At 33.2% G+C, this 26,987-nt stretch overlaps 16 protein-coding genes across 16 annotated transcripts, besides 14 other annotated features; 5 read left to right on the top strand and 11 right to left on the bottom strand.

The window, feature by feature from the left end:
- Window positions 1-2: 2 nt before the first annotated feature.
- Window positions 3-1,396, bottom strand: TA14125 (uncharacterized protein; the record flags this gene model as incomplete). The annotated part of the gene is made up of 2 exons (XM_947014.1): window positions 3-752; window positions 785-1,396. The coding sequence occupies 2 exons, from the start codon at window positions 1,394-1,396 to the stop codon at window positions 3-5; spliced, it is 1,362 nt and encodes a 453-aa protein (XP_952107.1).
- Window positions 1,397-1,774: 378 nt separating this feature from the next.
- Window positions 1,775-3,920, top strand: TA14130 (Tpr-related protein family member, putative; the record flags this gene model as incomplete). Its single annotated transcript, XM_947013.1, has 4 exons — window positions 1,775-1,812; window positions 1,869-2,430; window positions 2,481-2,773; window positions 2,855-3,920. The coding sequence occupies 4 exons, from the start codon at window positions 1,775-1,777 to the stop codon at window positions 3,918-3,920; spliced, it is 1,959 nt and encodes a 652-aa protein (XP_952106.1).
- Window positions 3,825-3,893: a sequence feature (1 probable transmembrane helix predicted for TA14130 by TMHMM2.0 at aa 622-644).
- Window positions 3,921-3,965: 45 nt separating the features above from the next.
- Window positions 3,966-4,034: a sequence feature (Signal peptide predicted for TA14135 by SignalP 2.0 HMM (Signal peptide probability 0.861, signal anchor probability 0.032) with cleavage site probability 0.535 between residues 23 and 24).
- On the top strand, window positions 3,966-4,694 carry TA14135 (Tpr-related protein family member, putative; the record flags this gene model as incomplete). The annotated part of the gene is made up of 1 exon (XM_947012.1): window positions 3,966-4,694. The coding sequence occupies one exon, from the start codon at window positions 3,966-3,968 to the stop codon at window positions 4,692-4,694; it is 729 nt and encodes a 242-aa protein (XP_952105.1).
- Window positions 3,975-4,043: a sequence feature (2 probable transmembrane helices predicted for TA14135 by TMHMM2.0 at aa 4-26 and 83-105).
- Window positions 4,212-4,280: a sequence feature (2 probable transmembrane helices predicted for TA14135 by TMHMM2.0 at aa 4-26 and 83-105).
- Window positions 4,695-4,787: 93 nt separating the features above from the next.
- On the top strand, window positions 4,788-5,861 carry TA14140 (Tpr-related protein family member, putative; the record flags this gene model as incomplete). Its single annotated transcript, XM_947011.1, has 1 exon — window positions 4,788-5,861. One exon carries the CDS (start codon window positions 4,788-4,790, stop codon window positions 5,859-5,861), a length of 1,074 nt encoding a protein of 357 aa, XP_952104.1.
- Window positions 5,862-6,025: 164 nt separating this feature from the next.
- Window positions 6,026-7,006, bottom strand: TA14145 (uncharacterized protein; the record flags this gene model as incomplete). Its single annotated transcript, XM_947010.1, is given in 6 exon segments — window positions 6,026-6,163; window positions 6,333-6,493; window positions 6,613-6,761; window positions 6,793-6,846; window positions 6,903-6,973; window positions 6,986-7,006. The coding sequence occupies 6 exon segments, from the start codon at window positions 7,004-7,006 to the stop codon at window positions 6,026-6,028; spliced, it is 594 nt and encodes a 197-aa protein (XP_952103.1).
- A 130-nt stretch (window positions 7,007-7,136) lies between these two features.
- On the bottom strand, window positions 7,137-7,753 carry TA14150 (YOU2-like zinc finger protein, putative; the record flags this gene model as incomplete). Its single annotated transcript, XM_947009.1, has 2 exons — window positions 7,137-7,271; window positions 7,460-7,753. 2 exons carry the CDS (start codon window positions 7,751-7,753, stop codon window positions 7,137-7,139), a joined length of 429 nt encoding a protein of 142 aa, XP_952102.1.
- A 350-nt stretch (window positions 7,754-8,103) lies between these two features.
- Window positions 8,104-8,850, bottom strand: TA14155 (histone H2A variant, putative; the record flags this gene model as incomplete). The annotated part of the gene is made up of 2 exons (XM_947008.1): window positions 8,104-8,483; window positions 8,772-8,850. The coding sequence occupies 2 exons, from the start codon at window positions 8,848-8,850 to the stop codon at window positions 8,104-8,106; spliced, it is 459 nt and encodes a 152-aa protein (XP_952101.1).
- A 428-nt stretch (window positions 8,851-9,278) lies between these two features.
- On the bottom strand, window positions 9,279-9,434 carry TA14160 (uncharacterized protein; the record flags this gene model as incomplete). The annotated part of the gene is made up of 1 exon (XM_947007.1): window positions 9,279-9,434. The coding sequence occupies one exon, from the start codon at window positions 9,432-9,434 to the stop codon at window positions 9,279-9,281; it is 156 nt and encodes a 51-aa protein (XP_952100.1).
- Window positions 9,435-9,830: 396 nt separating this feature from the next.
- Window positions 9,831-10,046, bottom strand: TA14165 (uncharacterized protein; the record flags this gene model as incomplete). Its single annotated transcript, XM_947006.1, has 1 exon — window positions 9,831-10,046. One exon carries the CDS (start codon window positions 10,044-10,046, stop codon window positions 9,831-9,833), a length of 216 nt encoding a protein of 71 aa, XP_952099.1.
- A 429-nt stretch (window positions 10,047-10,475) lies between these two features.
- On the bottom strand, window positions 10,476-12,115 carry TA14185 (ATP-dependent RNA helicase, putative; the record flags this gene model as incomplete). The annotated part of the gene is made up of 5 exons (XM_947005.1): window positions 10,476-10,545; window positions 10,689-11,529; window positions 11,609-11,674; window positions 11,774-11,942; window positions 12,011-12,115. 5 exons carry the CDS (start codon window positions 12,113-12,115, stop codon window positions 10,476-10,478), a joined length of 1,251 nt encoding a protein of 416 aa, XP_952098.1.
- Window positions 12,116-12,619: 504 nt separating this feature from the next.
- On the bottom strand, window positions 12,620-12,930 carry TA14190 (uncharacterized protein; the record flags this gene model as incomplete). Its single annotated transcript, XM_947004.1, has 2 exons — window positions 12,620-12,813; window positions 12,882-12,930. The coding sequence occupies 2 exons, from the start codon at window positions 12,928-12,930 to the stop codon at window positions 12,620-12,622; spliced, it is 243 nt and encodes an 80-aa protein (XP_952097.1).
- A 676-nt stretch (window positions 12,931-13,606) lies between these two features.
- TA14195 (uncharacterized protein) lies at window positions 13,607-14,667 on the top strand (the record flags this gene model as incomplete). The annotated part of the gene is made up of 4 exons (XM_947003.1): window positions 13,607-13,721; window positions 13,752-13,903; window positions 14,015-14,101; window positions 14,131-14,667. The coding sequence occupies 4 exons, from the start codon at window positions 13,607-13,609 to the stop codon at window positions 14,665-14,667; spliced, it is 891 nt and encodes a 296-aa protein (XP_952096.1).
- A 245-nt stretch (window positions 14,668-14,912) lies between these two features.
- Window positions 14,913-14,957: a sequence feature (Signal peptide predicted for TA14200 by SignalP 2.0 HMM (Signal peptide probability 0.893, signal anchor probability 0.000) with cleavage site probability 0.439 between residues 15 and 16).
- On the top strand, window positions 14,913-18,099 carry TA14200 (uncharacterized protein; the record flags this gene model as incomplete). Its single annotated transcript, XM_947002.1, has 4 exons — window positions 14,913-15,645; window positions 15,705-15,896; window positions 16,054-17,155; window positions 17,346-18,099. The coding sequence occupies 4 exons, from the start codon at window positions 14,913-14,915 to the stop codon at window positions 18,097-18,099; spliced, it is 2,781 nt and encodes a 926-aa protein (XP_952095.1).
- Window positions 17,064-17,123: a sequence feature (1 probable transmembrane helix predicted for TA14200 by TMHMM2.0 at aa 646-665).
- An 80-nt stretch (window positions 18,100-18,179) lies between the features above and the next one.
- Window positions 18,180-20,512, bottom strand: TA14205 (uncharacterized protein; the record flags this gene model as incomplete). Its single annotated transcript, XM_947001.1, has 2 exons — window positions 18,180-20,441; window positions 20,477-20,512. 2 exons carry the CDS (start codon window positions 20,510-20,512, stop codon window positions 18,180-18,182), a joined length of 2,298 nt encoding a protein of 765 aa, XP_952094.1.
- Window positions 20,456-20,512: a sequence feature (Signal peptide predicted for TA14205 by SignalP 2.0 HMM (Signal peptide probability 0.999, signal anchor probability 0.000) with cleavage site probability 0.939 between residues 19 and 20).
- Window positions 20,513-20,936: 424 nt separating this feature from the next.
- TA14210 (uncharacterized protein) lies at window positions 20,937-21,721 on the bottom strand (the record flags this gene model as incomplete). The annotated part of the gene is made up of 2 exons (XM_947000.1): window positions 20,937-21,299; window positions 21,392-21,721. 2 exons carry the CDS (start codon window positions 21,719-21,721, stop codon window positions 20,937-20,939), a joined length of 693 nt encoding a protein of 230 aa, XP_952093.1.
- Window positions 20,985-21,053: a sequence feature (4 probable transmembrane helices predicted for TA14210 by TMHMM2.0 at aa 82-101, 121-140, 147-169 and 193-215).
- Window positions 21,123-21,191: a sequence feature (4 probable transmembrane helices predicted for TA14210 by TMHMM2.0 at aa 82-101, 121-140, 147-169 and 193-215).
- Window positions 21,210-21,269: a sequence feature (4 probable transmembrane helices predicted for TA14210 by TMHMM2.0 at aa 82-101, 121-140, 147-169 and 193-215).
- Window positions 21,419-21,478: a sequence feature (4 probable transmembrane helices predicted for TA14210 by TMHMM2.0 at aa 82-101, 121-140, 147-169 and 193-215).
- Window positions 21,671-21,721: a sequence feature (Signal peptide predicted for TA14210 by SignalP 2.0 HMM (Signal peptide probability 0.861, signal anchor probability 0.000) with cleavage site probability 0.529 between residues 17 and 18).
- A 177-nt stretch (window positions 21,722-21,898) lies between these two features.
- TA14215 (uncharacterized protein) lies at window positions 21,899-26,774 on the bottom strand (the record flags this gene model as incomplete). The annotated part of the gene is made up of 9 exons (XM_946999.1): window positions 21,899-22,118; window positions 22,206-22,351; window positions 22,452-23,743; window positions 23,803-24,993; window positions 25,048-25,665; window positions 25,803-25,856; window positions 25,924-26,112; window positions 26,237-26,496; window positions 26,692-26,774. The coding sequence occupies 9 exons, from the start codon at window positions 26,772-26,774 to the stop codon at window positions 21,899-21,901; spliced, it is 4,053 nt and encodes a 1,350-aa protein (XP_952092.1).
- Window positions 21,932-22,000: a sequence feature (1 probable transmembrane helix predicted for TA14215 by TMHMM2.0 at aa 1318-1340).
- Window positions 26,727-26,774: a sequence feature (Signal peptide predicted for TA14215 by SignalP 2.0 HMM (Signal peptide probability 0.999, signal anchor probability 0.001) with cleavage site probability 0.426 between residues 16 and 17).
- Window positions 26,775-26,987: the final 213 nt, after the last annotated feature.

Below are 26,987 nucleotides of genomic sequence, written 5' to 3'. Positions count from 1 at the left end.
GTTTATCTAATCCAAGGTTTGTCAAAAATAGGAACGATAGCCTTACACTTTCCAAGGTTGTAGGCGGTTTGAAGTGCAGTGAAAGCAGATTCAACTTGGGTGTATTTAGCTGCAAAATCACCACCAGGACCACCAAGAGCAGCAGTATATGACTGTTCTTTTTCGGTGACATTATCATAGGCTTCAACGACAGCATTGTACTTAGTGACTACATCTTGGGCCTTAGTAATTAAGTCCTTGGGATCATCAGTTCTGGCACCATTGAGATCTGTGAGGGCCTTTTGGAGACCAGAGCTGGTACTTTCTCCTACAGCATCACGAAGTGTTTCGGCAAGATTTCTGAGTTCTTTGTGAGTATCAGGTTGTTGATCTTCTGGAGCTCGAAGATTAGAGGCTTCTGCTAGTGAGTTGGCTTTTTCATATAGTTGGCTGGCCTTATGCCATATCTTATTGTCACCCGAACCAGTACCAACTGCATCTTTAAGTTTCTTGGCCTTAGTAACATTGAGCATTCGGTCGTATAGATGTTTGACAGTTCCAAATTCCTTCTCGACCTTGGCCTTCTCAGTAGGAGTACTTAGTCCATTGTATGTTCCTTCTAATGTGTTGTAGTTGGTTATTACGTTGTCGGCATTAGAAGCAGTACCGCCGGCTAGAGTTCCAGCTTCAGAGGCTAGAGTGCCGGCTTTATTACCAAGATCACTAAGTGTACCAACACTTTGAGCCATCTCTTTAAGTGCTTGGGCCGCAGTCTGTAGTTCTTCGGCTTTATCCTGGAGCCTACTACCAGGAGTAGTGACATTGACATCATACTTGGGAAAGTCTGTGTACTAATTTCAGCCTTGAAAGCCTCTTGGTAGAGATTATTGAAAGCATTCCATGCGGTTACAACTCTACCATATTGTGCTTGACCCTTGTCATCAGTATAATTAGCTTTTTGTTTCTGAACTGCAGCGTATAGAAGTTTGACTTTGTCGTATTGTTCTTTAACAACATTGGCCAGAGCAGGTAGTTGACCAGGATCAGTACCTTTATCATCACCAAGTGCTGCGAGTGCCTGTCGAAGAGTATTAGGTTTACCATCCTCAGGAGCCCTATCTTCAGGACCGACAGCAGCGGCAAGTGCTTGGGCTTCCGCTTTACCAGGAGGACTATCACTACCCATTGCACTGTATAGGGCATTGGCTCTATCATGAAGTGTTGTGGCCAATTGTCGGAGTTTGTCAGGATCGGAATCATTTTCACCAGCTTTTTGTTTAAGTGCCTCAGGATCTAGAGCGCTAGCACCCTTAGCTTGAGAGGCCAGTTGGTTGGCATTATCATGTAGTGTTCCAGCATCGGTTGACATACCTGCAGCTTGATTTTTAAGTAGATTGGCTTTAGTGACATTGAGCATAGTATCGTACAGTTTTTTCAGAGCAGTGTAGGCATCATCAACAGCTTTAACTGCAGACTTATCTTTATTTGATTCGTAATTCCTATGACTTGTTAGTAGATTGTACTTATTTCTGACTTCTTCAAACTTGTCTATGACTTCTTCAGCCTTATCTCCATTAGGGTCACCAGTGGTTTTGATAGCGACTACTAGATCTGCTGCTTTCTCTTTAAGACCAGTAGTACTATGACTGGCTGCATTAGCTAGTTGAGTGGCTGGAGCATTAAGTGCAGAAACTGCAACCGATAGTGTATTGGCTTTCTCGTGAAGTGTTCAAGAATGTAAGATGTTACACTAAAACATGAAATACTCCGACACCTCTTACCAACACTAAAGACAATGATATCCAAGGCACTAATGTTCCACCTGAGCTCAAAGTTAAGGCCACCGAACTTCAGAATGCGGCCAATGCACTTCAACAGAAAGCTGCTAGTGGTGTTAATACTGTCGAGACTGTAGCCGGAGACCTAGCTGGTAAGGCCCAAGAGCTTTACAATCAAGCCGACGGAATAGTTCAGGCTGCTCAGGTTAGTGGTAGTCCACTTTCTACACTTAGTACTCCGGCCACAGCTCTAGCTTCTGCAGCCAAAGGCACTGATGGTCAAGATAAAAGTAGTCTACATCATCAGGCAAATGAACTATCCAGTGCTACTCCTACTGATCCTGATAAGGCCATTGCAGTCATAACTGCATTCGCCACAGTTAAGGACGCATACGAAAATCTGGCAGCCCAAACTTTATACCAAGAAAATAAACGTAAACCAGGTATATCACCACTAGCAGATACTCCTGCAGGAAAGGTCAAGGCCGTTGAAACTGCCTGGAAAGGGGTCGAGTCCGATTTCCAGAAACTATGTATGGCACTCATCAAACACTTTGCAAATCAGGTGGAAAATAACGCCACAAGCCTAGCCAGTGCCAATGGTAATCAGACTCATGCCGACAAAGTGATAACCAGTTTCAACGTAGTTGAAAAGGCATACGACTCTCTTAATGTGAGTCTAGTTTAAAGTCCGAATTTGAGGCTGTCAAAAAAATCTACGAGAGAATTCTAAACCTTACTAAACTCGCAAAAAAGGCCACAAAACTTAAAGAGGCTGCTAGTCCTCCACTTCAAAGTCCAGCCGGAGGACTAGCCAGTGCAGCCAGAAAACTCAATAATACTGATGTTGTTAATGCCCAAGCCTTCAAAGACACAGTCAAATCCACCATCAGAATCACCGGCAACACCGGCAACAAAAACATCACCGTTACCAATCTACCTCACATTAATGACACCTTTAAACCTAGACAAATTAAATTCTGGGCGATCATAATTCCTTCCATCATATCCCAATGGTTAAACTTCCTGACATATGTAGTACTTCTAATCTTTTAGGTCACTGGAAAAATTGATATAGGCCATAAAACTATTTAAAGTTATCGTACTGATGAGGAACTTAAAGCAGCAACTAGTACAGGTGAAAATTTAGGACTCCGAGCACTAGCCCTTGCACTACATACTCAAGCCAATGAACTTAACAGGGCAGTTGATAATCCTGGTAGTAATGATAATGCCGCCAATGTACTCAAACATAAGGCTGGTACAGATGACCAAACCGATGGTAAACTTAGAAAGCTAGCTGAAACACTATATACTGCAGCCAGTCAACTAGCCAGTGCAGTTCAAGCTGGTCCTGATACTGGTAAGACAGAAGCGGAACAACTTGCTAATGAAGTCGGTGAAAATGAAGAAGGAGATAAACTTCGAGCTAAACTCAAAGATCTTGGTAATTATACTCAAGATACTGAACTAACTACTAAGGCCGGTGAGGTTAAAACTAAATACGACGCAGTCAGCCGTGCATTCACTCAAGTTCAGCTTAAAGAAGATAAATATACTGAAGCCGGTCATCAAGATAAGTATCAAGCAGTTGAAAAGGCATGGGACGCCTTCAACGATGTTTATAAGCCTGAAGAACTACTCGTTACTGCTGTCGGAGAAGAAATCACCCTTGGAGATAATCTAGCAAGTGCACTCAAAGAACTTGGTACTGCTAGTATTCTTGATATAAAGGGGTTGAATACTAAGGCCAATGCTGTCAAGGAAAAGTTTGCAGGTTGGGGACCCTCTGTCAAACAGAAATTCGAGTTAGTCCAGGCACAAGAATCTGCTTACACTTCCGGTGGCATTAAATCCACTAAATACGACCCACTTGAACAAGCCTTCAACAATTTCAATACTGCCTATAGAAAGGCCATATGTGGCCCCAAGTTTTATTCCATTATTGTTCCTTCCATTATTAGTATGCTGTCAGAATGCCCTCCCAAAACCGAATTCGTAGGATCTTTAGGTGGGTTTGGTGGATGGAAACAATACAACGATGGTGGTAACACTGTTTATGGTCAGATCTGGCACTTCTTTGATATCCTTATTGTTATTAAGTTCACTGTAGCTATCATATTCATATACTCACTCAATTATAGAGAATTACATAGCTATTGATGGAGATCTTCTTCCAATGCAGCTGGTTATGACTTTCTAATAGTAATGATTGACATATGCGTTGCTATAATAATATCTTTCACGACGGCTATTATGTGGACCTGTGCACACCTATTACCTCCTGACGGTAATGCTAAAGCGACCGATATCAAAGGCACCACCAGCAGCAGCCAAGGTCGTAGAAACGCTGATACCACATACAATAGTCTCACTACTGGTGAAGGTCCTCAGGCTCGGAAACTCTGGCATATCAAGCCCCCTGATAAGATTGATGATTCTCCTAAAGCAGATGTTGTTTCACCGGTCATCATGGTTATTGTTGGTATGGGTCTCGTTTATGCTATATATCCTGGTATTGCATCTGGTGATCTATCCAGTCAGGCCGGTACACTATCTACTAATGCCAAAAACCTATACGATGCACTAAGTGGTACTGGTCCTGATGTTGAAGCTGCTAAAGAAAAAGTCACAGCCCTGAAAAATGCCGCTAGTAATTCTAGTGATCCAAAGGGTCTTGAACAGTTACTCGAAGCACTTAAAACTGGTCTTGATGTAGTTGTTAAGGCCAAAGGGGTCCTTGCAAAATACAATGAGGTCGCTACAGAGTACGGGAAAGTGGCAGCAGATGTGGAGGTTCAAAAAAAACAAGTGAATTTAACCAAGTTAAATCTGCATTCACTGCACTTCAGAAAGCATCATACGAAGGCACCGACGACACCGGCAAAAACGAAGCCACAGCCGATGACAAACGCTCTAAGTTTTACTGGATTATAATTCCTTCCATTGTTACTCAATGGTTAAACTTCCTAACCGATGTCATCCTATTGATTATATATCTTATGGATGCAGACACCTGACGATAACATAATGGAACAAGTATATAACCATACTCAAGATAAGCCATCATATCATGCTGACGTACTCAAAGCTAAAGCCCCTGATATAAAGGATAAGGCCCAAGCAGTTAGCTCAACTGCCGACAGTCATTCTAGAACGGAACTTACCGCCATTAGGGAGACTGATATCCAAGGCGATAGTAAAAAAGGTAGCCAACTCCAGAATAAAGCAAACCAATTAAAGCGGGAGACCACAAATCTTTACACAGCAGCCGATGCAATAGTGACTGAGGCTGCTCTCCCTACTAGCCCACTTAATCCACTTAGAGATGATGCCGAAAAACTTAGGGATGCAGCCAAGAAAGATCCTGGTGATACCACTGGTCTATACGGTGCTGCACAACTAGCCACTCATCCTACTGGTACTGGTGGTCTTGATGGTAAGGCCAAAGATGTCATAAACAAGTTTGAATTAGTCGCTAGTGCATACGGAGCACTAATGGCATCAGCTAAAGTAATTCAGAAAGAAACTGATCCTAAGGTCACTGCTGTCGACACCGCCTACAAAGATCTCAAGGGTATCTACGACAGGATGTTAAACCTTACCAAACTACATAAAGCAGCCAATGATCTTCAACAGGCTGCTAGTACACTTCCTGCACTTTCAGGTCCAGCCGGCACTCTAGCCCAGGCTGTCAAAACTCTACGTGATAACGCTGTTCCTGGTAATAATTATGAAAATGCCCAAACTGTAATACAAAACTTCGAAAAGGTAGAAACTGCATACAGCCAACTACCTGAGGCTGAGACGGCTAGTGTTAAGGATAAGTTTGAGGCTCTCAAGACAGTATATAACTCGATTCTAAACTTTGCCAAGATCAAATACTACTCCACACAACTTGCCACTGCAGCCGAACAACTTTCAAATTCTGGTGTTAATCCCGAAGAGGTAATTACCAATTTCAATGCAGTCGCTACAGCCTACAAACAACTAGGAGAGACTGAACAGAAACATGTTCAATCTCAATTCGATGATCTTCAAATAGAGTATTCTAGGGCTATATATTTTTATAAGTGGCATTTCATAACATTACTACCTTCCTAATAGTACGTTGCTGGTGTAAAACGCCCATCAGTATAGTCAATAAAGATCTAGAATCAAGATTATTGCCGATTTACACATTATTTATCTCTTTCCAACAATCATATTACACCTGTTGTACAATATAATCTTAAATATATATTAAATTAAGATACAATCTTATAAAATTATTTGGAAGTAATAGAAAAGGGGATTCGTTCAATTTGATACTGATGTCTTTTCACGTACATTATTGGCACGCCTGGTATTTTTCTTATTCTCTTCTTCAAATCCTTATCATTCGTCGCAACAATATAACATTTATGCTACAGATATTTTAACCTTATACCAATAACTATATAACAATGTGTATAAGTAAGTACTCCAGTAATGGTAATTAAGGGGATATATAACTGTAGAACTAGTATGCTGGATAGAATAAATAAATATTTAGGAAGGAGTCAGTAGCGGGAATCACCCGCAGTGATGGAATACCAGTTGAACTCTTTCTACAATACAATCATCAACATAAGTCCCTTTATGAGAACACTTAAGCCTTTTAATCCTAGGATCCTTAACTAGCTGTAAAGCTAATCTATAGCGATGACCCAATTTCTCCAATTCTCCAATAATACAATCAGTTACACATATTATACCTATTACACATATTACTACAGTATGATTAGATAATTGGGGGAAAATAGTCACAAATGTCTAAATAACTATATAAAGAGTTGAAAAACTGAATAAATGACTAATATGACTAGTGAGAAACATTTTGAGAGCAATAAATCCATCATTGATTTGTGAAGGTCTAATTTGTTTTGAATAGATGAGTTGACGAAGTTGGTGTCGACAATTACTTGAAATGGTGGAACCAAATTCTCATTGTAGTTAAAAAACATGCCAGAATGGATAACATTTCTATAACGAACTACATTAATAAATAACATACTGTTGAGTTAGTTTTGGGCCTGTATCCTTCACCTCAACATCCTTCTTTATATTTCTATAGATCAATATTAGTTAAATATAAATAAAATAAAAGTAATTAAAATAAAAAACAACAGTTTGGAATCTTTAATTGAGAGTCTTCTTTTAACTTGAGCAAATTTTCGAGTTTTTTTAGCTTTCCCCTAAATCAACACAATTAGAACATTTATATTCATATAAATAGTATAATTATATGAAATTCAATCTGATATTATAAAAATCCAATATATTAATGATAAAAGGTATAATTAGGAGATATAATTACCATTTTGGGATGTATAATATGAAAGATGTAAAGAAACTACATTAAGTAAAATTTTGATAATTTTTTTGCAGATTGTTCCAAATGGTTTTAATCATATTCTGATTAGAATCGTAACATTTGACCGCACACCGCTCCATCTCCACATTTGCATCTCCTTTATTCATATTCATACATTTCTAATCCAAAAATCACTTTTATAATTAATTTACATAATAATTAAATTAATTATTATTATTACTAATACTAATAATGCTGAGCAGTATTAATAAAATTAGATATTACTAATAATTGTATAAAATAATAATAAATAATAATAAAATTGTTAAATGTATAAAATAATGTTAGAAATGTGTAGGGAAGAAACTTGATGGCAATTGGTTAATGAAAGTTGTAATTGGTTGAGTTCGGATTGAACGGCGTTACCGAATTCTTCGGGATTTTTTTGGCAATTTTTAATACAATTTGTAATATCGTCCAAGTTTTCTGAACTTAAATCAAAACAGTTTGTACAACATTGAAATGATTTTTTTTGCAATGGCAATGTCATTCGGGTTACCTCCGCCAACATTTCGTCCACTTCTCTTTGGAATCTTTCCGCCCTCTCATTTAAATTTACTGTTTCGGGCTCTCTTTTGTACAACTTTTCAAACCAACTCATTTTCTACTAATTACCATACTTTATCTACCCTATAGGGTTTCTACTTAAATATTTACTCATATAAATATCCCATTTTTATACACTTTACACCTTTTACATTATATATTAAATACACAACTAATATAATTAAGGATGAGTATTAATAATAGTAAATTAGGGTTAGAGAAATCACCAAAACAATTTACATCGATTAGCCCAAAATATTAATATAAAGACCCTTAAATATATATCAATCACACCTTCATCTACACCATAACAACCTGCCCAGGTGTATTATTAATAGGGTTGAGTGTATTCTGAGTGATTAACGGAGTTACTATGATCAATTGAATTGGTATGATGAAGTGAATTTACAAACGTTTTGGTGGTTTAACTAATACTGGCTGGGGTCCTTTATTCATCAAAGCCTTATGGATATGTGGTATGACACCACCACCTGCAATGGTTGCCTTGACAAGTGTGTCGAGTTCTTCGTCTCCTCTGATGGCCAGTTGCAAGTGACGTGGAGTGATACGCTTCACCTTGAGATCCTTTGAGGCGTTTCCTGCCAACTCAAGTACTTCAGCGGTGAGGTACTCAAGAATTGCTGAGGCGTAAACTGCTGCAGTTGATCCTACACGTCCATCAGCGCTTACGCGTGACTTCAACATCCTATGAACACGACCAACAGGGAATTGTAAGCCAGCCCTAGCGGCACGACTCATTGGTGTTTTCTTGCCCTTACCACTTCCTACAATATTTTTTAATCAACTCATCACTAATAATATTCCCCACGGGGTAGAATATATGTAATTAATTATATCGAATAGACTAATCAACTTTAGTAGCATTCGTTCCGTAATATAACTAATAGTTAACTAATATATATAATAAATATTTTAAAAAATATAACAACAATAATAACAATCTGAAAGATGAATTAAGGGGTAAAAATGGTCAAGTGCACCATTATATCAGTAATAACGGTATGTTTATTGTTAATAAAGTAGTATGTAGTAATTATGAGTATTGTTTATACCTGTTTTTCCTTTACCACCTTTGCCCATTCCACCGACTTTACCGCCGATTTTGCCTCCAATTTTACCGCCTGCGTCCATGTTTGTTTTCGAAAGCGCACACGTAAAATATGATAAAGTAATTAATTTGTATTAGTTAAGCGTGGGAGAAAAAAATTTTTGGATAAAAAAATTCTGTAAATTATATGTTCTATTTCACCATCACACTCTTTTAGTAGATGCATCCCAATAACATACCCGACATTCACACCAATCACACTCTAATCCACTAAATCACCAATTTACGCATAGATTCACGCAATAACTCGGTACTCTTATAGCTAACTTAATAATCTAGTAATTTAATGAGTAAATATGCGGTTATATGAACATTTTGTGGTTAAAAAATTATTTGGGATTTGACTGGACTAGAATTGTCAACGACTTTCTATTACTTTCATCCACAATGTCATGTGCACTCACCATCACATTCTAATAATTGTATTATTTACTTTACATATCTGAGTATTTTAAGGGAGGGGGTGCTGTTTTACTCTACTACTCGTATTCAGACCTCCTTCTAGTAGATAACTATATAAATAGTTTAAATAGATGTGATTGGATACGAATTTGGCTGATGTTAGTATCCCTTGTACGATTCCTGCTACGAAACTACCACATGACATATACTGCAGTTCCTAAAATTTATTACACATTCCGATATATTTATTCATTCATTTTACGGATATATATATTAAAATTATTTATTCTAATTATTTTTTTCTAAATGTGTTATTGAACCAGTAATATCTAGCAATATTTTAGATAGTTTATAGCCCGATCAATTTTTGAATTTATTTCCAAAATCATGGGTTTGGAATTATTTGTTCACAAAATTATAATATATATAGTTAGATATGAAGAATTACCTTTGGCATTGAAATGTATTTAGTTATTTGTAATTCTCTATCATTTAACATATCTACACATTTTTATAACTCAGTGGTGTTATTTATCAGCAATAGGTCTATTTAACTACATAGATAACTAGTGTTAATGTTTAAACTCCTAATAACATCAAACTATCTAGTACTATTAATATATGATAGATAAATGAGTAATATACATTCTTTATTATCGTCTTTTTCCTTAAGTAGAAGACAATGATGATTGAAGAGATATTTCCAAACAGTTGTTGAGATGAATGTCAACAGTGAAACAATATTAGTAAATCTTGTGTTAATTTTTTCCCGAACTGTTAAATAATCCAATATTCTATTCCCTATTTCCGTTCCCATAATATGTAATCTACAACAACCATGATGTGCTATATTTAGGTATGTGTGTAATCAGTACATTTGTGTGAATGGAAGATCTTTGGAAGAGTTAGTGAGCGAGTATTGAACGATTTCAGAAAATAAGAAACTATAAGCGCTTAAAGAAACCTAAATCAAGTTATTTCCAGTGGAATCTTATTTTTTAATTTTATTTACCTTTGATTTTTGTCTTACTAATGGTTGCTCCAATATATTCCTACTCCTTATCTCATCCATTACTCAACACAATATAAAATTAATAATTAATGGATAGTGTGTAAAAAAAAATTAAAGGTGGTAAAAATTTAACAAAAAACCACCTGCGATTTCAATCCCAACCATATCCTACCACATTCAACACTATTAATAGTATTAGTACTACTATTATCAGTGTTAATACTGTATTGGTGACTATGAGTATAGAGCAGGATCGACATGTGCTGGTATTGGCTTTATTTCTGTCGCTAATTCCTCTTCGATTCTACAGCATTTTTAACACCGGCTAAAATATAAACTAAATACCTAAGTACCACCTTAGGGATAAATAACTAAAGAATTAAGGGGATAAATAACTCCATAATTGAATCCGTTGGAAAAGCTCCTTAACGGAGAGCCTCAACGTACTTGAAGAGTGATTCTTTATCTTGTTCTGTTACTAAGTTGATTGCAAGACCTAAATGTCCAAATCGACCAGATCTTCCAATTCTGTGTAGATAAGTGGAGGAATTTTTTGGAAAGTCAAAGTTAACGACAACATTAACGAATCGAAAATCAATTCCTCTGGTAAACAAATCAGAAGATACTAAACAGCGACAGGCCCCGTTTCTGAAGTCATGAAACACTCGATTCCTATGTGACTGCATCATCTTGGCATGGATGTAGAAACATGAGAATCCCAGTTCTGTAATCTTTTTAGCCAACAACTCAACTCTCACCACCGAATTACAGAATATGATGGCTTGATTAATCTGTAGTCTGGCGAATAAAGTTGACAAACAGTGTACTTTCTGGCGTTCCTCAACATACGCATAGAATTGTGTTATTCCTTTGAGTGTCAAATCATCCATAAGATTAATCTCATGTGCGTTTGGCAAGTATTGTTCCTTAAAGGCTTGGACGCTCGCTGGGAAGGTGGCTGAATAGAGTATAATCTGTTTCTCTGTGGGTAGGAACTTAAGCAGAGCTTCAACTATTGGACAAAACTCCTGAGAAAGCATCTTATCAGCCTCGTCTAAAACTACTGTCGCGCACTGTGATAATACTGCTACACCCTTATTTGTCAAATCCAGTATTCTTCCTGGAGTACCACAAAGTATATGAACTGGCTTATATAACCTCATTATATCATTACGTAATGATGTACCACCGGTAGATACCATACACTGGACTTCCAAATATTTACCCAATTCCTTCACTACTGCACTTGTTTGAAGTGCTAATTCCCGAGTTGGTAACAATATTAATCCTAACACATTATTAACGTCCAATATTTTAAGTATTATTAGATTTAATAGTGTTATCTGTAGTAATATCATTGTTTGTACCTTGAATTTGAGGTTCAGAGGTATCGAGTTTTTGTAAAAGAGGTATAACAAAAGCAGCGGTTTTCCCTATAACATTATGATAACTAATACTAAACAAGAAACTGTAAAAATGGTATATAATTTCCTTTATAGACTAGATAATAGATAAAATTGTCATTGACAAACCTGTTCCGTTCTTTGCTCTAGCTAATATATCATGACCAGCAAGTGCTACAGGAATACTTTCTTCCTGGATGGGAGAAGGGCGTTCAAACCCCTTCTCAAAAATACCCATCAATAACTCACGCTTCAAGAAGTAATCCTCAAACTCGCTACCTCTCGTCTTCGTCACATCCTATAATCTTTATTAATACCATTTATCATACTTATTTAAATATAATTAATGGTCAAAAATTAAGGTACCTCAGTTTTATAACGTTTATCAGCGTTTTTATCTAGAATATCTCGTTTCCAAGTAGGATCGACGCTGGTGTCGTTCTTACAAGATGTATCTAACGATAAACTCATTTTTTCCAAAACAATTTCGATAATTTAATACATTAAACTTTGTCAAAATATTCCAATTTTTCAATACGTCCTTTAATCAATATTTTTATTATTATTATTAATATATTTTTTTATATTAACAGTTCACAAATTGAAGTTGTTGAATTGTAAGTTATTAATTTGTAAGTTGATGTATTGAAAAATTAGAAAGACACGATAAAAAGAAATTAAAAGTATAAAAACAATATTTGAACTACAAAAGGGTTAAAATAAAGAAACGGCTTAAAAATTGAGAAAAAACGACTAAAATGTTATTTAGAAAAAACAGAATCAGGCATAAATTGGCATGTTAAGACTGAATTGTGATTCCATTTATTTGAATCAATAACAAACTAAAGTAATTCTCAAAATGAACATTTAAAACAAATTATCATGTTTTATAAACAGTACCCTCACAATTGTGGGTTTGCTAAAATTACTAACTATATTAAATTTTTGTTAAAATATTTAAAATTATGTCCAGGATTAGAAAAAAACGTTTGGTTTGTTTTTGTTAAAAATTTCCTCATAATTTGATAAAATTTTGTTCTTTTCCAAAATTCGGCTCGAACGCCTTTGAATAAAACTCTCCCAGTCCTTAATATCATTTATCTTCATCATCTTTATTACACCATCATCACTTGAAACTGAGCCATACCAATATCTTTTATTACTACCATCTAAATATATATGATCATATTTATAACATTAACTAGATATATATTAAATGTGTTGGAATAAAATTTACCATTTAATGGTATATCAATTTCTAAAATGTGAAATATGCTATTTTTCATCTTTTAACGCTTGTTAAGACTATTATATATACTGTATTATAGATCTGTTATTAAAGTAGTATTATGATCCAGTAAAAACATTAATCAACACATTAGCTTAATTAATCTTATAAAAGATTGAAATTATATTAAAAACAAATATATAACTTGCTATGATATCTAAATGTTAAAAAGTATGAGATTCCATGAAAATTAGTTCATAGGATTTCTTATAATTTGATATCAATGTATAAATCTAGAAAGAGAAAAGGGAGTAAATTTATATGAAATGGATAAAATTAGAAGAATCCCATAAATTTGGTTAAAATCAGCAAAATTTTTGAAAATTTCAGAATCGCACCCTGAACAGTCATTTTAACATGCAATCATACACCTTAACCTTCCATGGCCTTAATGAAACTTTAATACTATTTTAAACAGAAATCAGATTGCTAACAATTAATTTCACATAATTATATGCCATTTTGGTGATTTATTTAAATATAACAAAATCTACCGAATTCTGGTGAAATATTTTTTTAAAAAGGATTTTTTTAAAAAAAATTTGAAAAATGTCTTTTTTATGTTTTTTAAATAAACTTAATGATTTTTTCCATTTTTAAAAACCATACATTTATACCCCTAACTCAGTATCACTCACTATTAGAGGAATGTAACATACAAATCAAGAGTAAAAATGAACACAAATATAAGTAATAACAACCAATTAAACTATAACGACACTTTATACACACAATTTAACAACAGCCCCGTTGATGGAGTAAATATCGGCCCAAATAGAATAAGAAGAAGTAAGCAGAACAATTCTTAATGTGTTTTAGACTCAAGTGTACCTGTGGTATTTTACAGAAATGATCAAATTTCAAGAAGAAACCGAAATAATGAGACACTCTCAGCCAATCGCTATCCAATGCCAAATAGGCAACTCTCATCACCAATTCATTCCAACGTTCATTACTACCCATTTTACTCAGTTATATTCTACTTTTAGTAATATTAGTCGATAATCTGAGATAGAAATTTTAATTTAAAAACTAAATTATATATAAATTATACATAAAGAGTAAGATAAAGTTGTTTTTAGATAAATTTGATGAATCGGCACACTGAAATAATGAGAATACATGAAGAACTTTCAAGATATCATAATGTTATTCAATCAAGATTACTGGTAAATTTAAACATTTTAACCCTTTTCAGAGCTCACCAAGATTCAATCCCACCAACACCAATAACTCTGTGAATACTATTAATACTATCAATACTGTTAATAGTATAAATATGGCTAATAATTTGACACCGAGAAATATGGTTGGAAATGATTATATTTACATAACGAATAATGTATATAGTGGAAGTGGTTTGGGTAGTTCTAGGGTTAACAGCTTAGATACACGCAGTTTCTCCCGAGTTAATAGTGACTTGTCGCACTTAAACCAGGCACAAATTTCCACAATTCCAACGCAGTCGATCAATTTGGTAGAACCCATCGAAGTGCAGTTACCGCCTGAAATTTTGGAATCGTTCCCTGTAAACCTTTTCACGGGCGATTCTGGAGAACTTGACGAGAGTCTGAGGTCCTGCTCAGTTTGTCTTGAAGAATATCAACAAGGAGACGAAATCAGACGACTGCCATGTACACACTCATTCCACAAACGATGCATCGACACTTGGCTTAAAAAAAGCACAATTTGCCCTATTTGCAAATTCAACTACATTATCATGATGCAGATTTAATCTCCTTTTTATTTTTATTTTTATTTTAATTCATATTATATATATTAGTATGGTTGAAAACTAATTAAAGGATAAATAAACCAATTTTTGGTTATGTTAAACCTGTTTACGGTCTAATTTACAATTAATTTACTATTGTTGGTTTAATTCAAGAATTTGATATGAGCGTTTTGTTGTGGGTGTGAGAGATGGTAACTAGCTAAAAGATAAATTAGCATAAGAAATCCAAATAAACCTTGTAAAAAATGAAAATTATCGCATTTTTACTTTTGATTAAACTAAGTATACTAATTAGTAACCAGAATGATTTATTTGACCAGGATTACTTATCAGTTAATAAGATGATGGTATCAACGAATGAGACTAGTAATATTTGTAACGGTGTTAAAGGAACGACGAAGTCATATGAAAAATTTTGTTTGGAACAATGTTTAAAACTAGTTGAAATGTGTGAAAAGGAGGAAAACATTTTGAAATGTGTAGCGAAGGTTAAGGCATTTGATGTAAATTACAATTTATTCTTTAAAAGGTGTAAATTTGCTCAAAATTTTCAAGAGTCAATTGAACGGTTTGAAAATGTGATTCTGAACGGGTGTTTTATTACCCGTTCAGTTTACAGAGACTCTTGGGTTAATGAGGAGACCAACAGTTGCAATTGTGCCGTTTTAAATGCCGAGCCTTGTACTTTAGAGGACGTAAATAGTGTTCCTGAAAATGTAATTGAGGAAATTAAAGGCTCAGGAATTTGCCCTAACATTGACTATGGAAATTTGGTTAAGGATAACAACAAGTCAATTTACGGGGTTTCCATATCAAATAATAAACAACTCCACTGTCCAATAATTAACAAATCCACTAATAGTGAAAATTTAGAACTAGAAAATCGTCCCATTGTAAGCGATTTAAATCAAGAGGAATTAGTTAATTATTGTAAACGCGGACCAGTTTACTCCTCTTATACTAAGAATAATACTCAATGTATGATCTATACTTAATTTACCTTAACTATAATATACGTATGATTTATTGTATTATAGATGGAGAGTATCATTGTGCTTTTGTGAAGAGTTTGAGTGGTGATTCCGATAATTCATGTATAGAAATATGTGAAGAGATTGAAGAACATTGTGACCAGTTTGACTCAAATCTAATCAAATGCATTAAAGACAGATTAACTGTCCAAGATGAACGTGAACAATTTGAAAAATACAAATGCCAAATTGGTGAAGGTATTTCATAACGAACAATTCCCAATACCCCGGGGACTTGTAGATTTATACTTGTTATCTAGTTATATTTAGTTAACCCAGTTATTTCTCTCGTAACTAGTTAAAAATTGTAAACTATTTAATAAAATTTGAAACACGATTACTACATTATAAGTAGAAAAGGGATTGAATGAGTTATGTAAAGAGGTTTATAAGGCATCGGATAACAAAGATGAGTGTTTATATCTGTGTAACTTCTCCAAAGATGTTTGCCAAACTTATACAAACTCGACTAAAAACTTATGCAAACATTCATTATTCACCACAGATGATAAGATAAACGAGTTTAAATTTAATGAAATTAAGGAAAAGGTGGATAAGTTTGGCGAAATGTGTAAATTTGAAAAAGGCAATTACTTAGGCTTTGGTTATGTTTTATGTAAATACAAGACTGAGAATTGTATTTTTGGTGAGTGGTCTGACTGGTCAAATTGTAATTACAATTGTATCGACTTTGACCATATTCCAACTCGTTACAGGACTCGGAAACTTCTTAATCCTATTCCAGACTGTAATCGTAATGGTTTGGGCACAATTGAATTTCAAATTTGTACACATTTACCCAAATGCCCCCAATCAGGGTGGATCACAACATCAATACCCACTAAACCCCTAATCACCAGTATAACCAAAGACAATCGTGTAAATAATGATAAGGATAAGAGTAAAAATTATCCTGAATGGATCTTTTATGCTTTAGAACAATATCCTGATCTTATTTCAAACACTTCCAAAACTACTAATAATGGAATACTCGATAAAGGTTCTGCTGTCACTAGTAAACAGTTAACTAAAACCACTAGTAATAAAAAGGGAGTGGAATGGGAAATAAGGAAGAGTATAAGAGTAACAACGATAAAGGAGACGAAATGTGGATGCCCAAAGAAAGTTGAGAGCATAAAATTCAATGAATTTATAGAAAATGAAAAGCTAATTTCAGAATTATCACAACTTTGTAGGAAGAATATTTTTAATCAGTTAGTTTTCGAAAGCAGCGGCAGGTACATATACTACTGTAACATCGGAATACTAATAAAGGAAGTTGAAAATAAGCATATAAAGTGTGAAGAAGAGGACAGCACAGAGTATATAATATGTAAAAAGGTAGTTAAAAGAGTAAAGAAAGAACAAATTGCAATCCCAGCAATTATTGGAATTCTGGGTGTTTTAGGATTAATAATTATTGTTGACCAAATTAATAATTATTATAATAGGAAATCGTTTTTTAAACGGAAAAACTCTTAATTTTAGTTATTCATAGGGCTCGTTCATCAACACAATTATCAGTAATTTTTCATTAATTCATTAGTTTAATTGATTTTATAATTTTTAAACTCAATTTTACTAATTTTATAATTTATAAAATAATTAAATAATTACTCGTGTAATGATATCAACTGTATTGAGCAGATTCCATAGAATTTCTAACATAATTCCTGGTCTAAGGTTCCCTGGTCTTAGGGCTTCACAATTAAAGTATTCAACACATGATCATCATCATCATGAGGAACCACCGCATTATGCTTACCGAGGTGACGGCCTCCCTGGTGTTAAATGTGAACAGTTACAACATATGCTTCATTTAAACCAGAAACTCACTGAGAAACTTGAAAAATCCAATAAAACATATGAAAATTTAGGTTTTCAAACTTACACTGATACAGTGCGGTCTGAAACCGCCGATAATTTGTTGGATGTTCAAAGTGAGGAAGTATACTACGAGTTGAAAAATCTGTTTAACAAAGTTTTATTATCTAATTGGCACGACACTGTTCAGTTGACCATGAATATGGACATTTGGGCTGGTAGTTTTGACCGTTTATGGCGGCTTGCCAGGGACATTCCTCACGTCAGGTTCCAACAGCTTCTGACAGAAACTAAGGAGTTATTTGACGTGTTATACCAAGTTGAGGATTTGCAAGATCACCTGTATGAGCTGATGGAGGAACTGGCACTACATCCTCAGGAAAATTCAGGGTCCTCAATGGGAGCCACAACTAACTACAACCAGCACATAAATGAAGTGGTAAGGAGGTACCATGAGCTGAAAAGGAACCATCCTCAGTACACCCAAAAGCTTAAAGAATCACTCGGATACACACTGGCAGTTATGAGACAAAGGTACACATTCGACTGGCCTGAAGAACATTCTTACTTTTATTAAACTTATTTTAATTTTTATTTTATCCTACATTTATTCTATTTATTCTATATTATAAATTGTATATAAGATTAAATATGAAATTAGTGAGATTCGTATGTTGATAGACCTTGAGAGATCAATAACATTCTATCACTGTAAAGTTCGAATCTCTTGACTTGTCCGTTCTTGAAGAATATGTTAACTTTGTCTTCGAGGATTTTGATGATAATGATATCTATCTTTGGCAGTACTTTTTTCTCAGTGTCTTCCCACATTTTCTGGCTCTTATAGTAAATTTTGTGGCAAGTTATTCTGGGAATAACTTCTAGCTGGAATTCGTGAAAGCTGGCTATGATGTTTGGGTTCCTAATCTCAGCTCCGTTCACGTCAATCATCCTCAAGTTGTTCAAACTAACCTTTTTGTCAGTTATTTCAACCCATGTCATACCCTCAATCTTCCATTTGTACAAGAAAAACGCGTAATTATATCTCAGTCCCATGAGATATTTCGTATGATTCCCCTCCAATAACAACACCTTTATAACAGACTCGTTTTGATCATGTGTTGACCAAATTTCTTTTTTATCTTGGGGTCCGAGACTCGATTCATAGATTTTGACAAATTCGTATCCCGAAATACATGAGAATTCGAAATACTTATCACTTCTTATATACTTATGGCTTATTTTTGCTTTTCTCACATTAATATCCAGCTCTATTAACTTGCTGTGTTCATCATCTGATTCATTATATCTAGAATACATTTCTGAATCACTGGATAAACTGTCAGATTCCTCAAATGTTTTCGTATCACTAACTTCTAAGTCCTCTCCTTCTTCTTCTGAGCTTGAATTTGTACCATCCGTCGACTTCTTTTCTTCTGATTTATCGTCACCAACTATGGTATTACTGTCAGCTGAGTCAGAGGGATTATTGTCGTTACCAGTATTTTCAACTTCTTTATCATCATTATTAACTTTATTACCACTGTTTTCTTCTGGTTTACCATCAGTTTGTTGATCTGGCTTATTTTCACTTTGATCTTCAGATTTAATATCACTTTCGGTATTAGAAGGAATATCAGGAGCTGGAGTATCGTATTTTGTTTCAGTTCCACATGAAGTTTCGGGGTTTATATCAGCTTCATTACAAGAATGTATATCATGAGGTGGCCCATCGTATTTATCCTCAGTTTCACTTGAAGTCTCAGTTTCCATATCAGATTCATTGTCTGATTCATTATTTTTCTTCATGCCTGTCTTGTTGATATTGTTGACAAATTCAAAATACTCAGGTAACTTGTATATAAAATGCCTTCTGGTCATCATGGTAGAGATTTTTTGTTTACTAATATTTGAAATTTTGTTATAATAGAGTTTAATGTTTCTAACGCCTGGGTTTAGGGTAACTTTGAGGCCGTTGACGTACTGAACACTAATAGTATCTTCCAGAATGTTATACTGTAAATTACTGGCTAATCTAAACGTGTATTTGTCCAAAAGCTTTTGATCAAAGTTAAAATCAATCACATATCTGAATTGGTTCAAGTATACGACGTAACTTTTGGAAAGTTGTTGAACAAAGCTTAAATCCTTTTCATCTTCAAAATAGAACCTTAATTCCCTCATATTTAACCTTGACAATGTGATATCATCCCACGTTTTGGCAGTATTTTCCCTTGAAAACAGTGTGTAATCGTAATTTTTATGCAAAATGGCCAAGTATCTCAGGTTCTGATAAGTGCAAATTGAGACTTGATACGCCGTATATAAGGTGTTGTCAGTTTTCCAAATCACAGTTTCTTCACCGGAAACAGGTCTCGTTTCAACCACTTTGTTAATGAGGACGATTGTGGTTGGTTTGTAGTCATGAAATCTTCTGAACACTCTCGTCTTCTTATCATCTTTTACCACTTCATTGAAACTACCAGAATGTTGAATAACGTACATTGAAGTGTCAATATTCCTGTTATTGCTAATGTCTATTTTTAAGTCATTCACTTCCACCCACTCGTAGTTCTGCTTAACTAACTTTTTAAAGTCTCCATTCACCAGGAATAGTGAAACTGAGGTGATATCATGGCAAAAGGTGTATTTTATCACCTTTATAGCACAATTACTTATATCCCTGGCTTTGTATATATGCTGGAGAACTGGCCCAAAAGGAGATGTCACGACAATCACGTCGAAGATATATCCATCCTTTGCTATGTACTCCTCAGAGTTATCTCTATCGAGATGTTCGAATACTTTGGTCGAACTTTCAAGTCTGAGGTCAAGAATTATTGGTTCAAAGGGTGGCTGGTAAGTTGTCAGTTTCGGGTTAAGAAATCCATTATTCACTCCGTTTGAAGTTTTAATTATCTAAAATCACAACTTTAATATGATTATTTACTTACACATAATAGTAATAATATCAGTTGCATCAACTTCATATTTTACACACTTATAAAATTTCAGCGCTATAAATTTGGTTTAAAATAACAATGGTTATAGCACTTTTATGTGAAAGTTGACTAAATTCATGTGTTAAAGTTTCTGTTAATATTTACAAAAATGATTAAGCTGTACACACTACTTGGGGTCACACCTACACGCCTACACATCTTTGCACAATCTTCCCAATAGTAACTTGTAACCCTAATTATTATTTATTTCCCCTTAATTTAGCTCTATCTTTTAATGATTAGACCTTTAAAACGTTATTAATCGCTCAATTATTATCCATAAATATATCACAACTATATACCTGCATGCACAAATATTGAATAGTATATAAATTAAACAAAATTAAATCAAACGTATTAGATTTTAAGGTTAGATTCGAGTGAGTTGATATTCCTACAAAGTGTTACAGGGTTAAACTAACTTGAGCGAGCGTTGGATATATCTGGCATTGATTTTGATATTTGGAAACATTGGCACAAATCCTATCGCAACTCCTGCGAAACAGCATAGTAGTGCCTCGAATATGATTCTGCTGATTGAGCCTGAGTTAATTGTCCCAAAAATTGAGCCAATTTCCAGTCCAGCAACACCACCTACGACCATTCCCATTCTGCCCAAAAGTAAAGCTGAAACTGATAGTAACATGAAGCTGAACCCCAAAATTAACATAGAATAACGCATTATTACACCCACTAAACAACCAAACAACATTCCAAGCAATGCACTCAGCATTAACCACCAACCTCCTCCATTCATATATTTCCTACCCAACCCCTAAAATATATTACAACCACTAACCTATCTATTAACTATATATAATAATCGCTATTGGGTGACAATTCTGTTGTATATGTATATGAAATAACTTTGGAGAATAGTGAGGAGGTTTGCTTGATGATAATTATGAAAATCAAAGTGTTGAGAATGATAATGATTGAGACTCCGATAATATTGTTTTGTGTCCAAAGTAGTTCATTTTCATATTCAAAATCATATAATGATAATAAACTTTGCTCCAGTAGCTTTTTCGTATTATTTATTAATTTCCCCGTCTCGCTAATTAATCCAGTTTTATTGGATACTTTTAGAATTGTATTGTTGGCGTTGGATGAGTATTGAGTGGGATTGGGATTTCTAAGATTTTGATTAAGGCAATTAATAAAAACGTTTAATATTAAAATTACTAGACATTTCATTATTTATTTTTTACTTTTTAAATTCTCAGATTCACATGTGTTTTTCTCGCTCATTAGCACTTTTCAGACTCATATAATTATTCATTATATCATACCATATTTATATATGTATTATCCAATGTTAGTAAAAATGATAAAGATGAATATTGTGAAAATAAGATTAGTTAGAAAGTTAGATTAGTTGAAGAATGAAATATGTTTGATTTTGTGAAGATAAATTAATAATATACATGAAGAAGTGATTCCAAGAAATGCCATAAAAGAAGCCATCAGATAAACTTCAAGTAATGAAGTTTCTCCATAACAGCTAATAAAAGTCATTCCATCATCTTCATTACACAATTCTTTAACTGACTCAAAATCTTCCTTTATATAACTTAATGATAAACATGAATATCTACACTTCATTACACCCAACTATACTGATAATATATATAATTATTTAGCTAATTGTATATCAAGTTGATTGATGAATTTTGAGTACCTGTAGAAAGAGTTACGATTTAGAAAGAGAATTGATCTCATTTTATTATTACAGACAAGTGAAAGTTGTTTATTCCAGTCTTTACTTTTTAAAGACTCTTCAATACTGCATTGATTCATTTTGTACGGACAACTACATCTATTTCTCTAAAACATGTTGTACCAAACCCACAAGGATATCAACTACTAATACACTTTAATTAACTATATATAACTATTTTAATAGTCTAATTATTGTTGAAGAAACTTGTATAATGAGTTTAGTATTCTGTATTTGTTTTTGTCCCAAATATATTCTACAATTTATTCCATTCAAATTACTTTCTACCCTATCACCATTATTATCTATTAGATCAACAGTTTTACTACTAATTTCCGAATTATTATCATTATCAACAATATTGCTAGTGTTTGAATCAATATTGTTAGAATCGTTTAATATAATTCTTGAGAATTTATCTTGATCGGTTGTATTTGGGGGTTCCACTTGTGCAACACTTGTGTTTGGGTAAATTTGAACTAATTTATTAATATTGTAACAATGTTTACTACCACTAACCACTTTTCTAAATCTTATTTTAACATTAGATCCCAACTCATTTACTACTTTCATAATATTCTCCTCACTTAACTCATCGCTTATTTCTTCCAATCTTTTATATAATTCATCAGTCTGATTATTATTATTCGATTGGTTTGAAATCCATTTGGAATATTCAGTAAATTTACAAGTAATTTCTTTACAATAAACTAAACCATTTCCAATAATTTTTCTTTCTTTATTAAACTTACAATTTACCACTCCATTCTTACTTTGATCTTCATTCATACGTTTGTGTAGACATTTTTTAACCTTATTTTGGAAATCATGATTAAGTATGTTTTTACAGTCATTTAAAATGTTCTTAAGAGTTGTTACACACAAATTATATAATTTATCATCAATACATATGGCATCAATTAAGTGTATCACAGTAATAATCTCATCAATTTCTACATTTTTATATTGTTTTTCAAAGTAATTTTTAAACACAATTACATCAAATTTATTCGATTCCTTTACAAATTCTTTTAAACACTTTATCATATCAACTTCCTTAAATCTATCAATCTCATTTTCACATTCTTTTTCCAATTCTTTACATTTCGATATACAACTTTCAAATAAATTACTCTTTTCCAAGCCAGTAGAAATTTTCAATTCACTTAAAATTACGTTATCACAACTTACATATAGTAATTCATTACCAACTGATGTATTTAACAATTGATCATCAACTGTTGAGTTTGTTAACTGATCATTTGAATAGTTAATATTACCATTTGAGCAGTAATTTTCAAGTTGGGATTCTGATGTAAAAAAGTCAAAAGTTGGTACCTTGATATACCCTAAAGGAACCACCAAACGCTCATGCCCACTTAATGATATATATTCTTGCATTCCAATTCCTATCACATTTTTCATTAATATATCAATTATACTAATACTATATACGTATCTGTAAATCTGGGTTCTCATATGAATAACTAAATGTGGGTCTACAACCACGGTAACGAACCATTATAATCTTGATTATTGAAAATTTCATAACTATTACATGGTATTGTATTTTCAGGACATATACAGCTACCATTCTTCACCCAACTCTTACCATCATATTCACCATTATACATCAAACACATTTCCCCGCGATTATCAACTGGTTTAACATTATTATTGTCAGGTCGTTCACAAGGTTTGGTTGTTTTGGGACATTTAATATTGATTAATAAATGTCTATTTCCAGTACCCTTACCAGGTGGAGTATCACAAGCTGAATAATTAAAATCTAAATCGCAATTCTCATCATATTCCAAAATCTCATCAACTTTCGATACTGAACTTATTAGTTTACCCCCCAAATCTATCTTCTCCCTCTTCATCATACAATTAACATTCCAAACAAAAAAGTATTTAACTGCCTTCTCGACTGTTTTATCACTATTACTATTACTGATTGTTGGACTAGTATTATCGACAGTTTTATTGGTATTAAGTGCATTATTAGAGTTTAGAACACGATAATAACATAATTTATTACAATTTATGACTTTATGGCATTCGACAGCTTGTATGGTTTGGTCTGCATCAGACTGTCCAGGATAATAAATTAATCGTTTTCTAACTTTTATAGACTTACTAACATCATCATTACATATCTTACTACACTCACTCCAATCACTCCATTCCGAATACACAGTTAACAAATTATTAGTACCATTACCACCATCAAGTTTATTTACATTATTTGTATTAATAACTTTAACAGTATCAACTACATTACCAGTAGGTTTATCTCTATCAGTATTATCAACATTTTTATTGCTATCAACTTTATTAACTGTGTTTGTGTTGTTCACATTGGTGTTGGCATTGAAAAAGTGTGTTAGGATATCATTTCTATATTTCAAGATTAGATTTAATAGTGAGCTCAGGTTTAGGATTTCACAGTTTTCAGATTTACTTTTGTAACATGTGAAGAAATAATTTGTATCGCCTTGAAGACAATCTTTCAAGTATGAAGAGTTAATACACTGATGGTAGCAGTTACGCTTACTAATCAAGTTCACACGGCGTGAATATTCGCAAATTCTCTTAATCCAAATTATCACACTACTCTCCAGTGTTATAATATTAAACGTCACCGGCACAGAGTCTAACACTTTAAAACGTGTTAAAAATGTATTATAATGAGATATCAATGTTATTGTATTCTCTTTAGTATATACAATATTTGTTACATCTGAACCTATAAAATATTTAACATGGAATATTACTTGAATTTAATTATCTACTGTAATACCATCTGTAAATGTTATATTGTAAACAGTATTATAATTTGGTTTATCTATTGGAGTGACAAATAATCTCGTGTTTGGGCTTAATTTTACTTGTTTAACATTCGTTTGATCATATTTAAGCTCATTTTCATATAATAACATAGATTTATCCTTCGACTTATTTAGCGCTAAATAACCTAATTTGACTCTAGTCACAGGCCCTTGAGTATAGAATTTAACAGTATTATTCTCATGTAGTATTGGATTTACCATAGCGTCAGTCTGATTCTTAAGTACTACGACCCAATCAAACAAAGGATCAAGTGGTAATTTAATAAATTGATCACTCATTACTTCTATTAATCCTACTACTATTTGCTTATTTAAATCTACTGAATGGTTTCCAATAGTAATTATTAATACTTCCACCATGGATTTTGTTCTACTAACACCACTGTTGTTGGGGACAACAGACTGTAAGATTAGTTTAGCTGATGTTTGGGTAACATTATTGACTATTACAACAACATTATCAACAGTTTGAACTGGTGATACAATAACAATGGGATTTTCAATTGGTTCTTTATACTTTAATTCAGTCCATTCATAATTATTGATCTCCACACTCTCCAATATATATTCTATGTAATTTTCCAGTTAAAGTAACAAATATTTAATACTTTACATATCTAACTAAATCTTATAACTATGTAAATAGTGAATTGGGTAATAAATGCCAAAAATTCATCTGAAATGAAGTAACTAATTTAATTATTACTTGGTTTAAGATAATATTCGAGTTTGAATGAGTCAAATTCCTTCATTTTGGAGTCTACAGTATTAAAATTTTATATACATTAAAATTCTCTTTCAACTAGGTAACTTTGGTAATTTGATACCTGGCAAAAATTCACATTCTTTTACATTATTTCTGAGAAACATTTTTGAGAGGCACTTTAGATAGTATTCCCTCGGTACCAAATCGTAACGAGAAGTACAACTTCGAACATAATTCAAACATAACATTTGACACATCTCATCATCTTTCATATCAACTCCATAGAATAATCCACAATCATATCCTAACACTGAACATTTTCAACACTTATCTAATAACGATAGACGTATTTAACTATATACTTTCTAAATTAGCCGAATTAAGTAAAATTTAATTCCAAAATTGTAAATAAATATTATTTTTGTAACAAAAACTATCGTAACTGGTATGACTAAGTAAAAGATGTGTGTGGATACATTTGATGCATGAGAATTTAACGAATTCAAAGTGTGGAGACTTATTACATCGTTTGTAAATTGAAGGATTGAGCATACAGGAAGATCTATATGCACAGAGGTCCCAAACCTCTTCATAAACATCCAATTGGCCTGAGTTACAGTTAATATGAGCAGCCACGACAGTAATGTGATGACCACAAGGACAACGAATCTCAGGCAAATTAAAAGAATCTATTCTAAATACTTTATCACCAACCGATAACTCATCTATCCATCAATACAAATTATATACTATTATGATATATATTATATACTATCAATATAGTTATATATATAGTAGTAATATAGTTAAGGGTGTAAAAAGACTTTCATTTTGGATTTGTAAGTTGGAAGACGGGTTTCTGAATTAAAAATTAGAATGTTAAACTAACTCAAGTATGTTTGAACTATTCGTTCCAGTCACATACCCGCTACAACAACATAAAAGGCAAATGTGTAAAAACATTAATTTCATCTTCTACACCATAATTCGATTTATTTAGTTACATAAAAATTTTAAATTCATAATTTATCATTTTTACTCAAAATGGATCATCAAAATTGATTATTTATCACCAATTTTTTATTCCATTGATTCCATCATATTTTATATTATTTCTCTTTATTATTGTAAAATTATATTAAAAAGTAAATTTAAATGATAAGTAAAGTGATGAATTGATTGAGT

This window comes from Theileria annulata, chromosome 2 (genome assembly GCF_000003225.4).
Source record: "Theileria annulata chromosome 2, complete sequence, *** SEQUENCING IN PROGRESS ***".
Lineage (NCBI taxonomy): Eukaryota > Apicomplexa > Aconoidasida > Piroplasmida > Theileriidae > Theileria > Theileria annulata.
The sequence above is the reverse complement of the archived record's forward strand: the minus strand, read 5'-3'. Positions and strand labels throughout refer to the sequence as shown.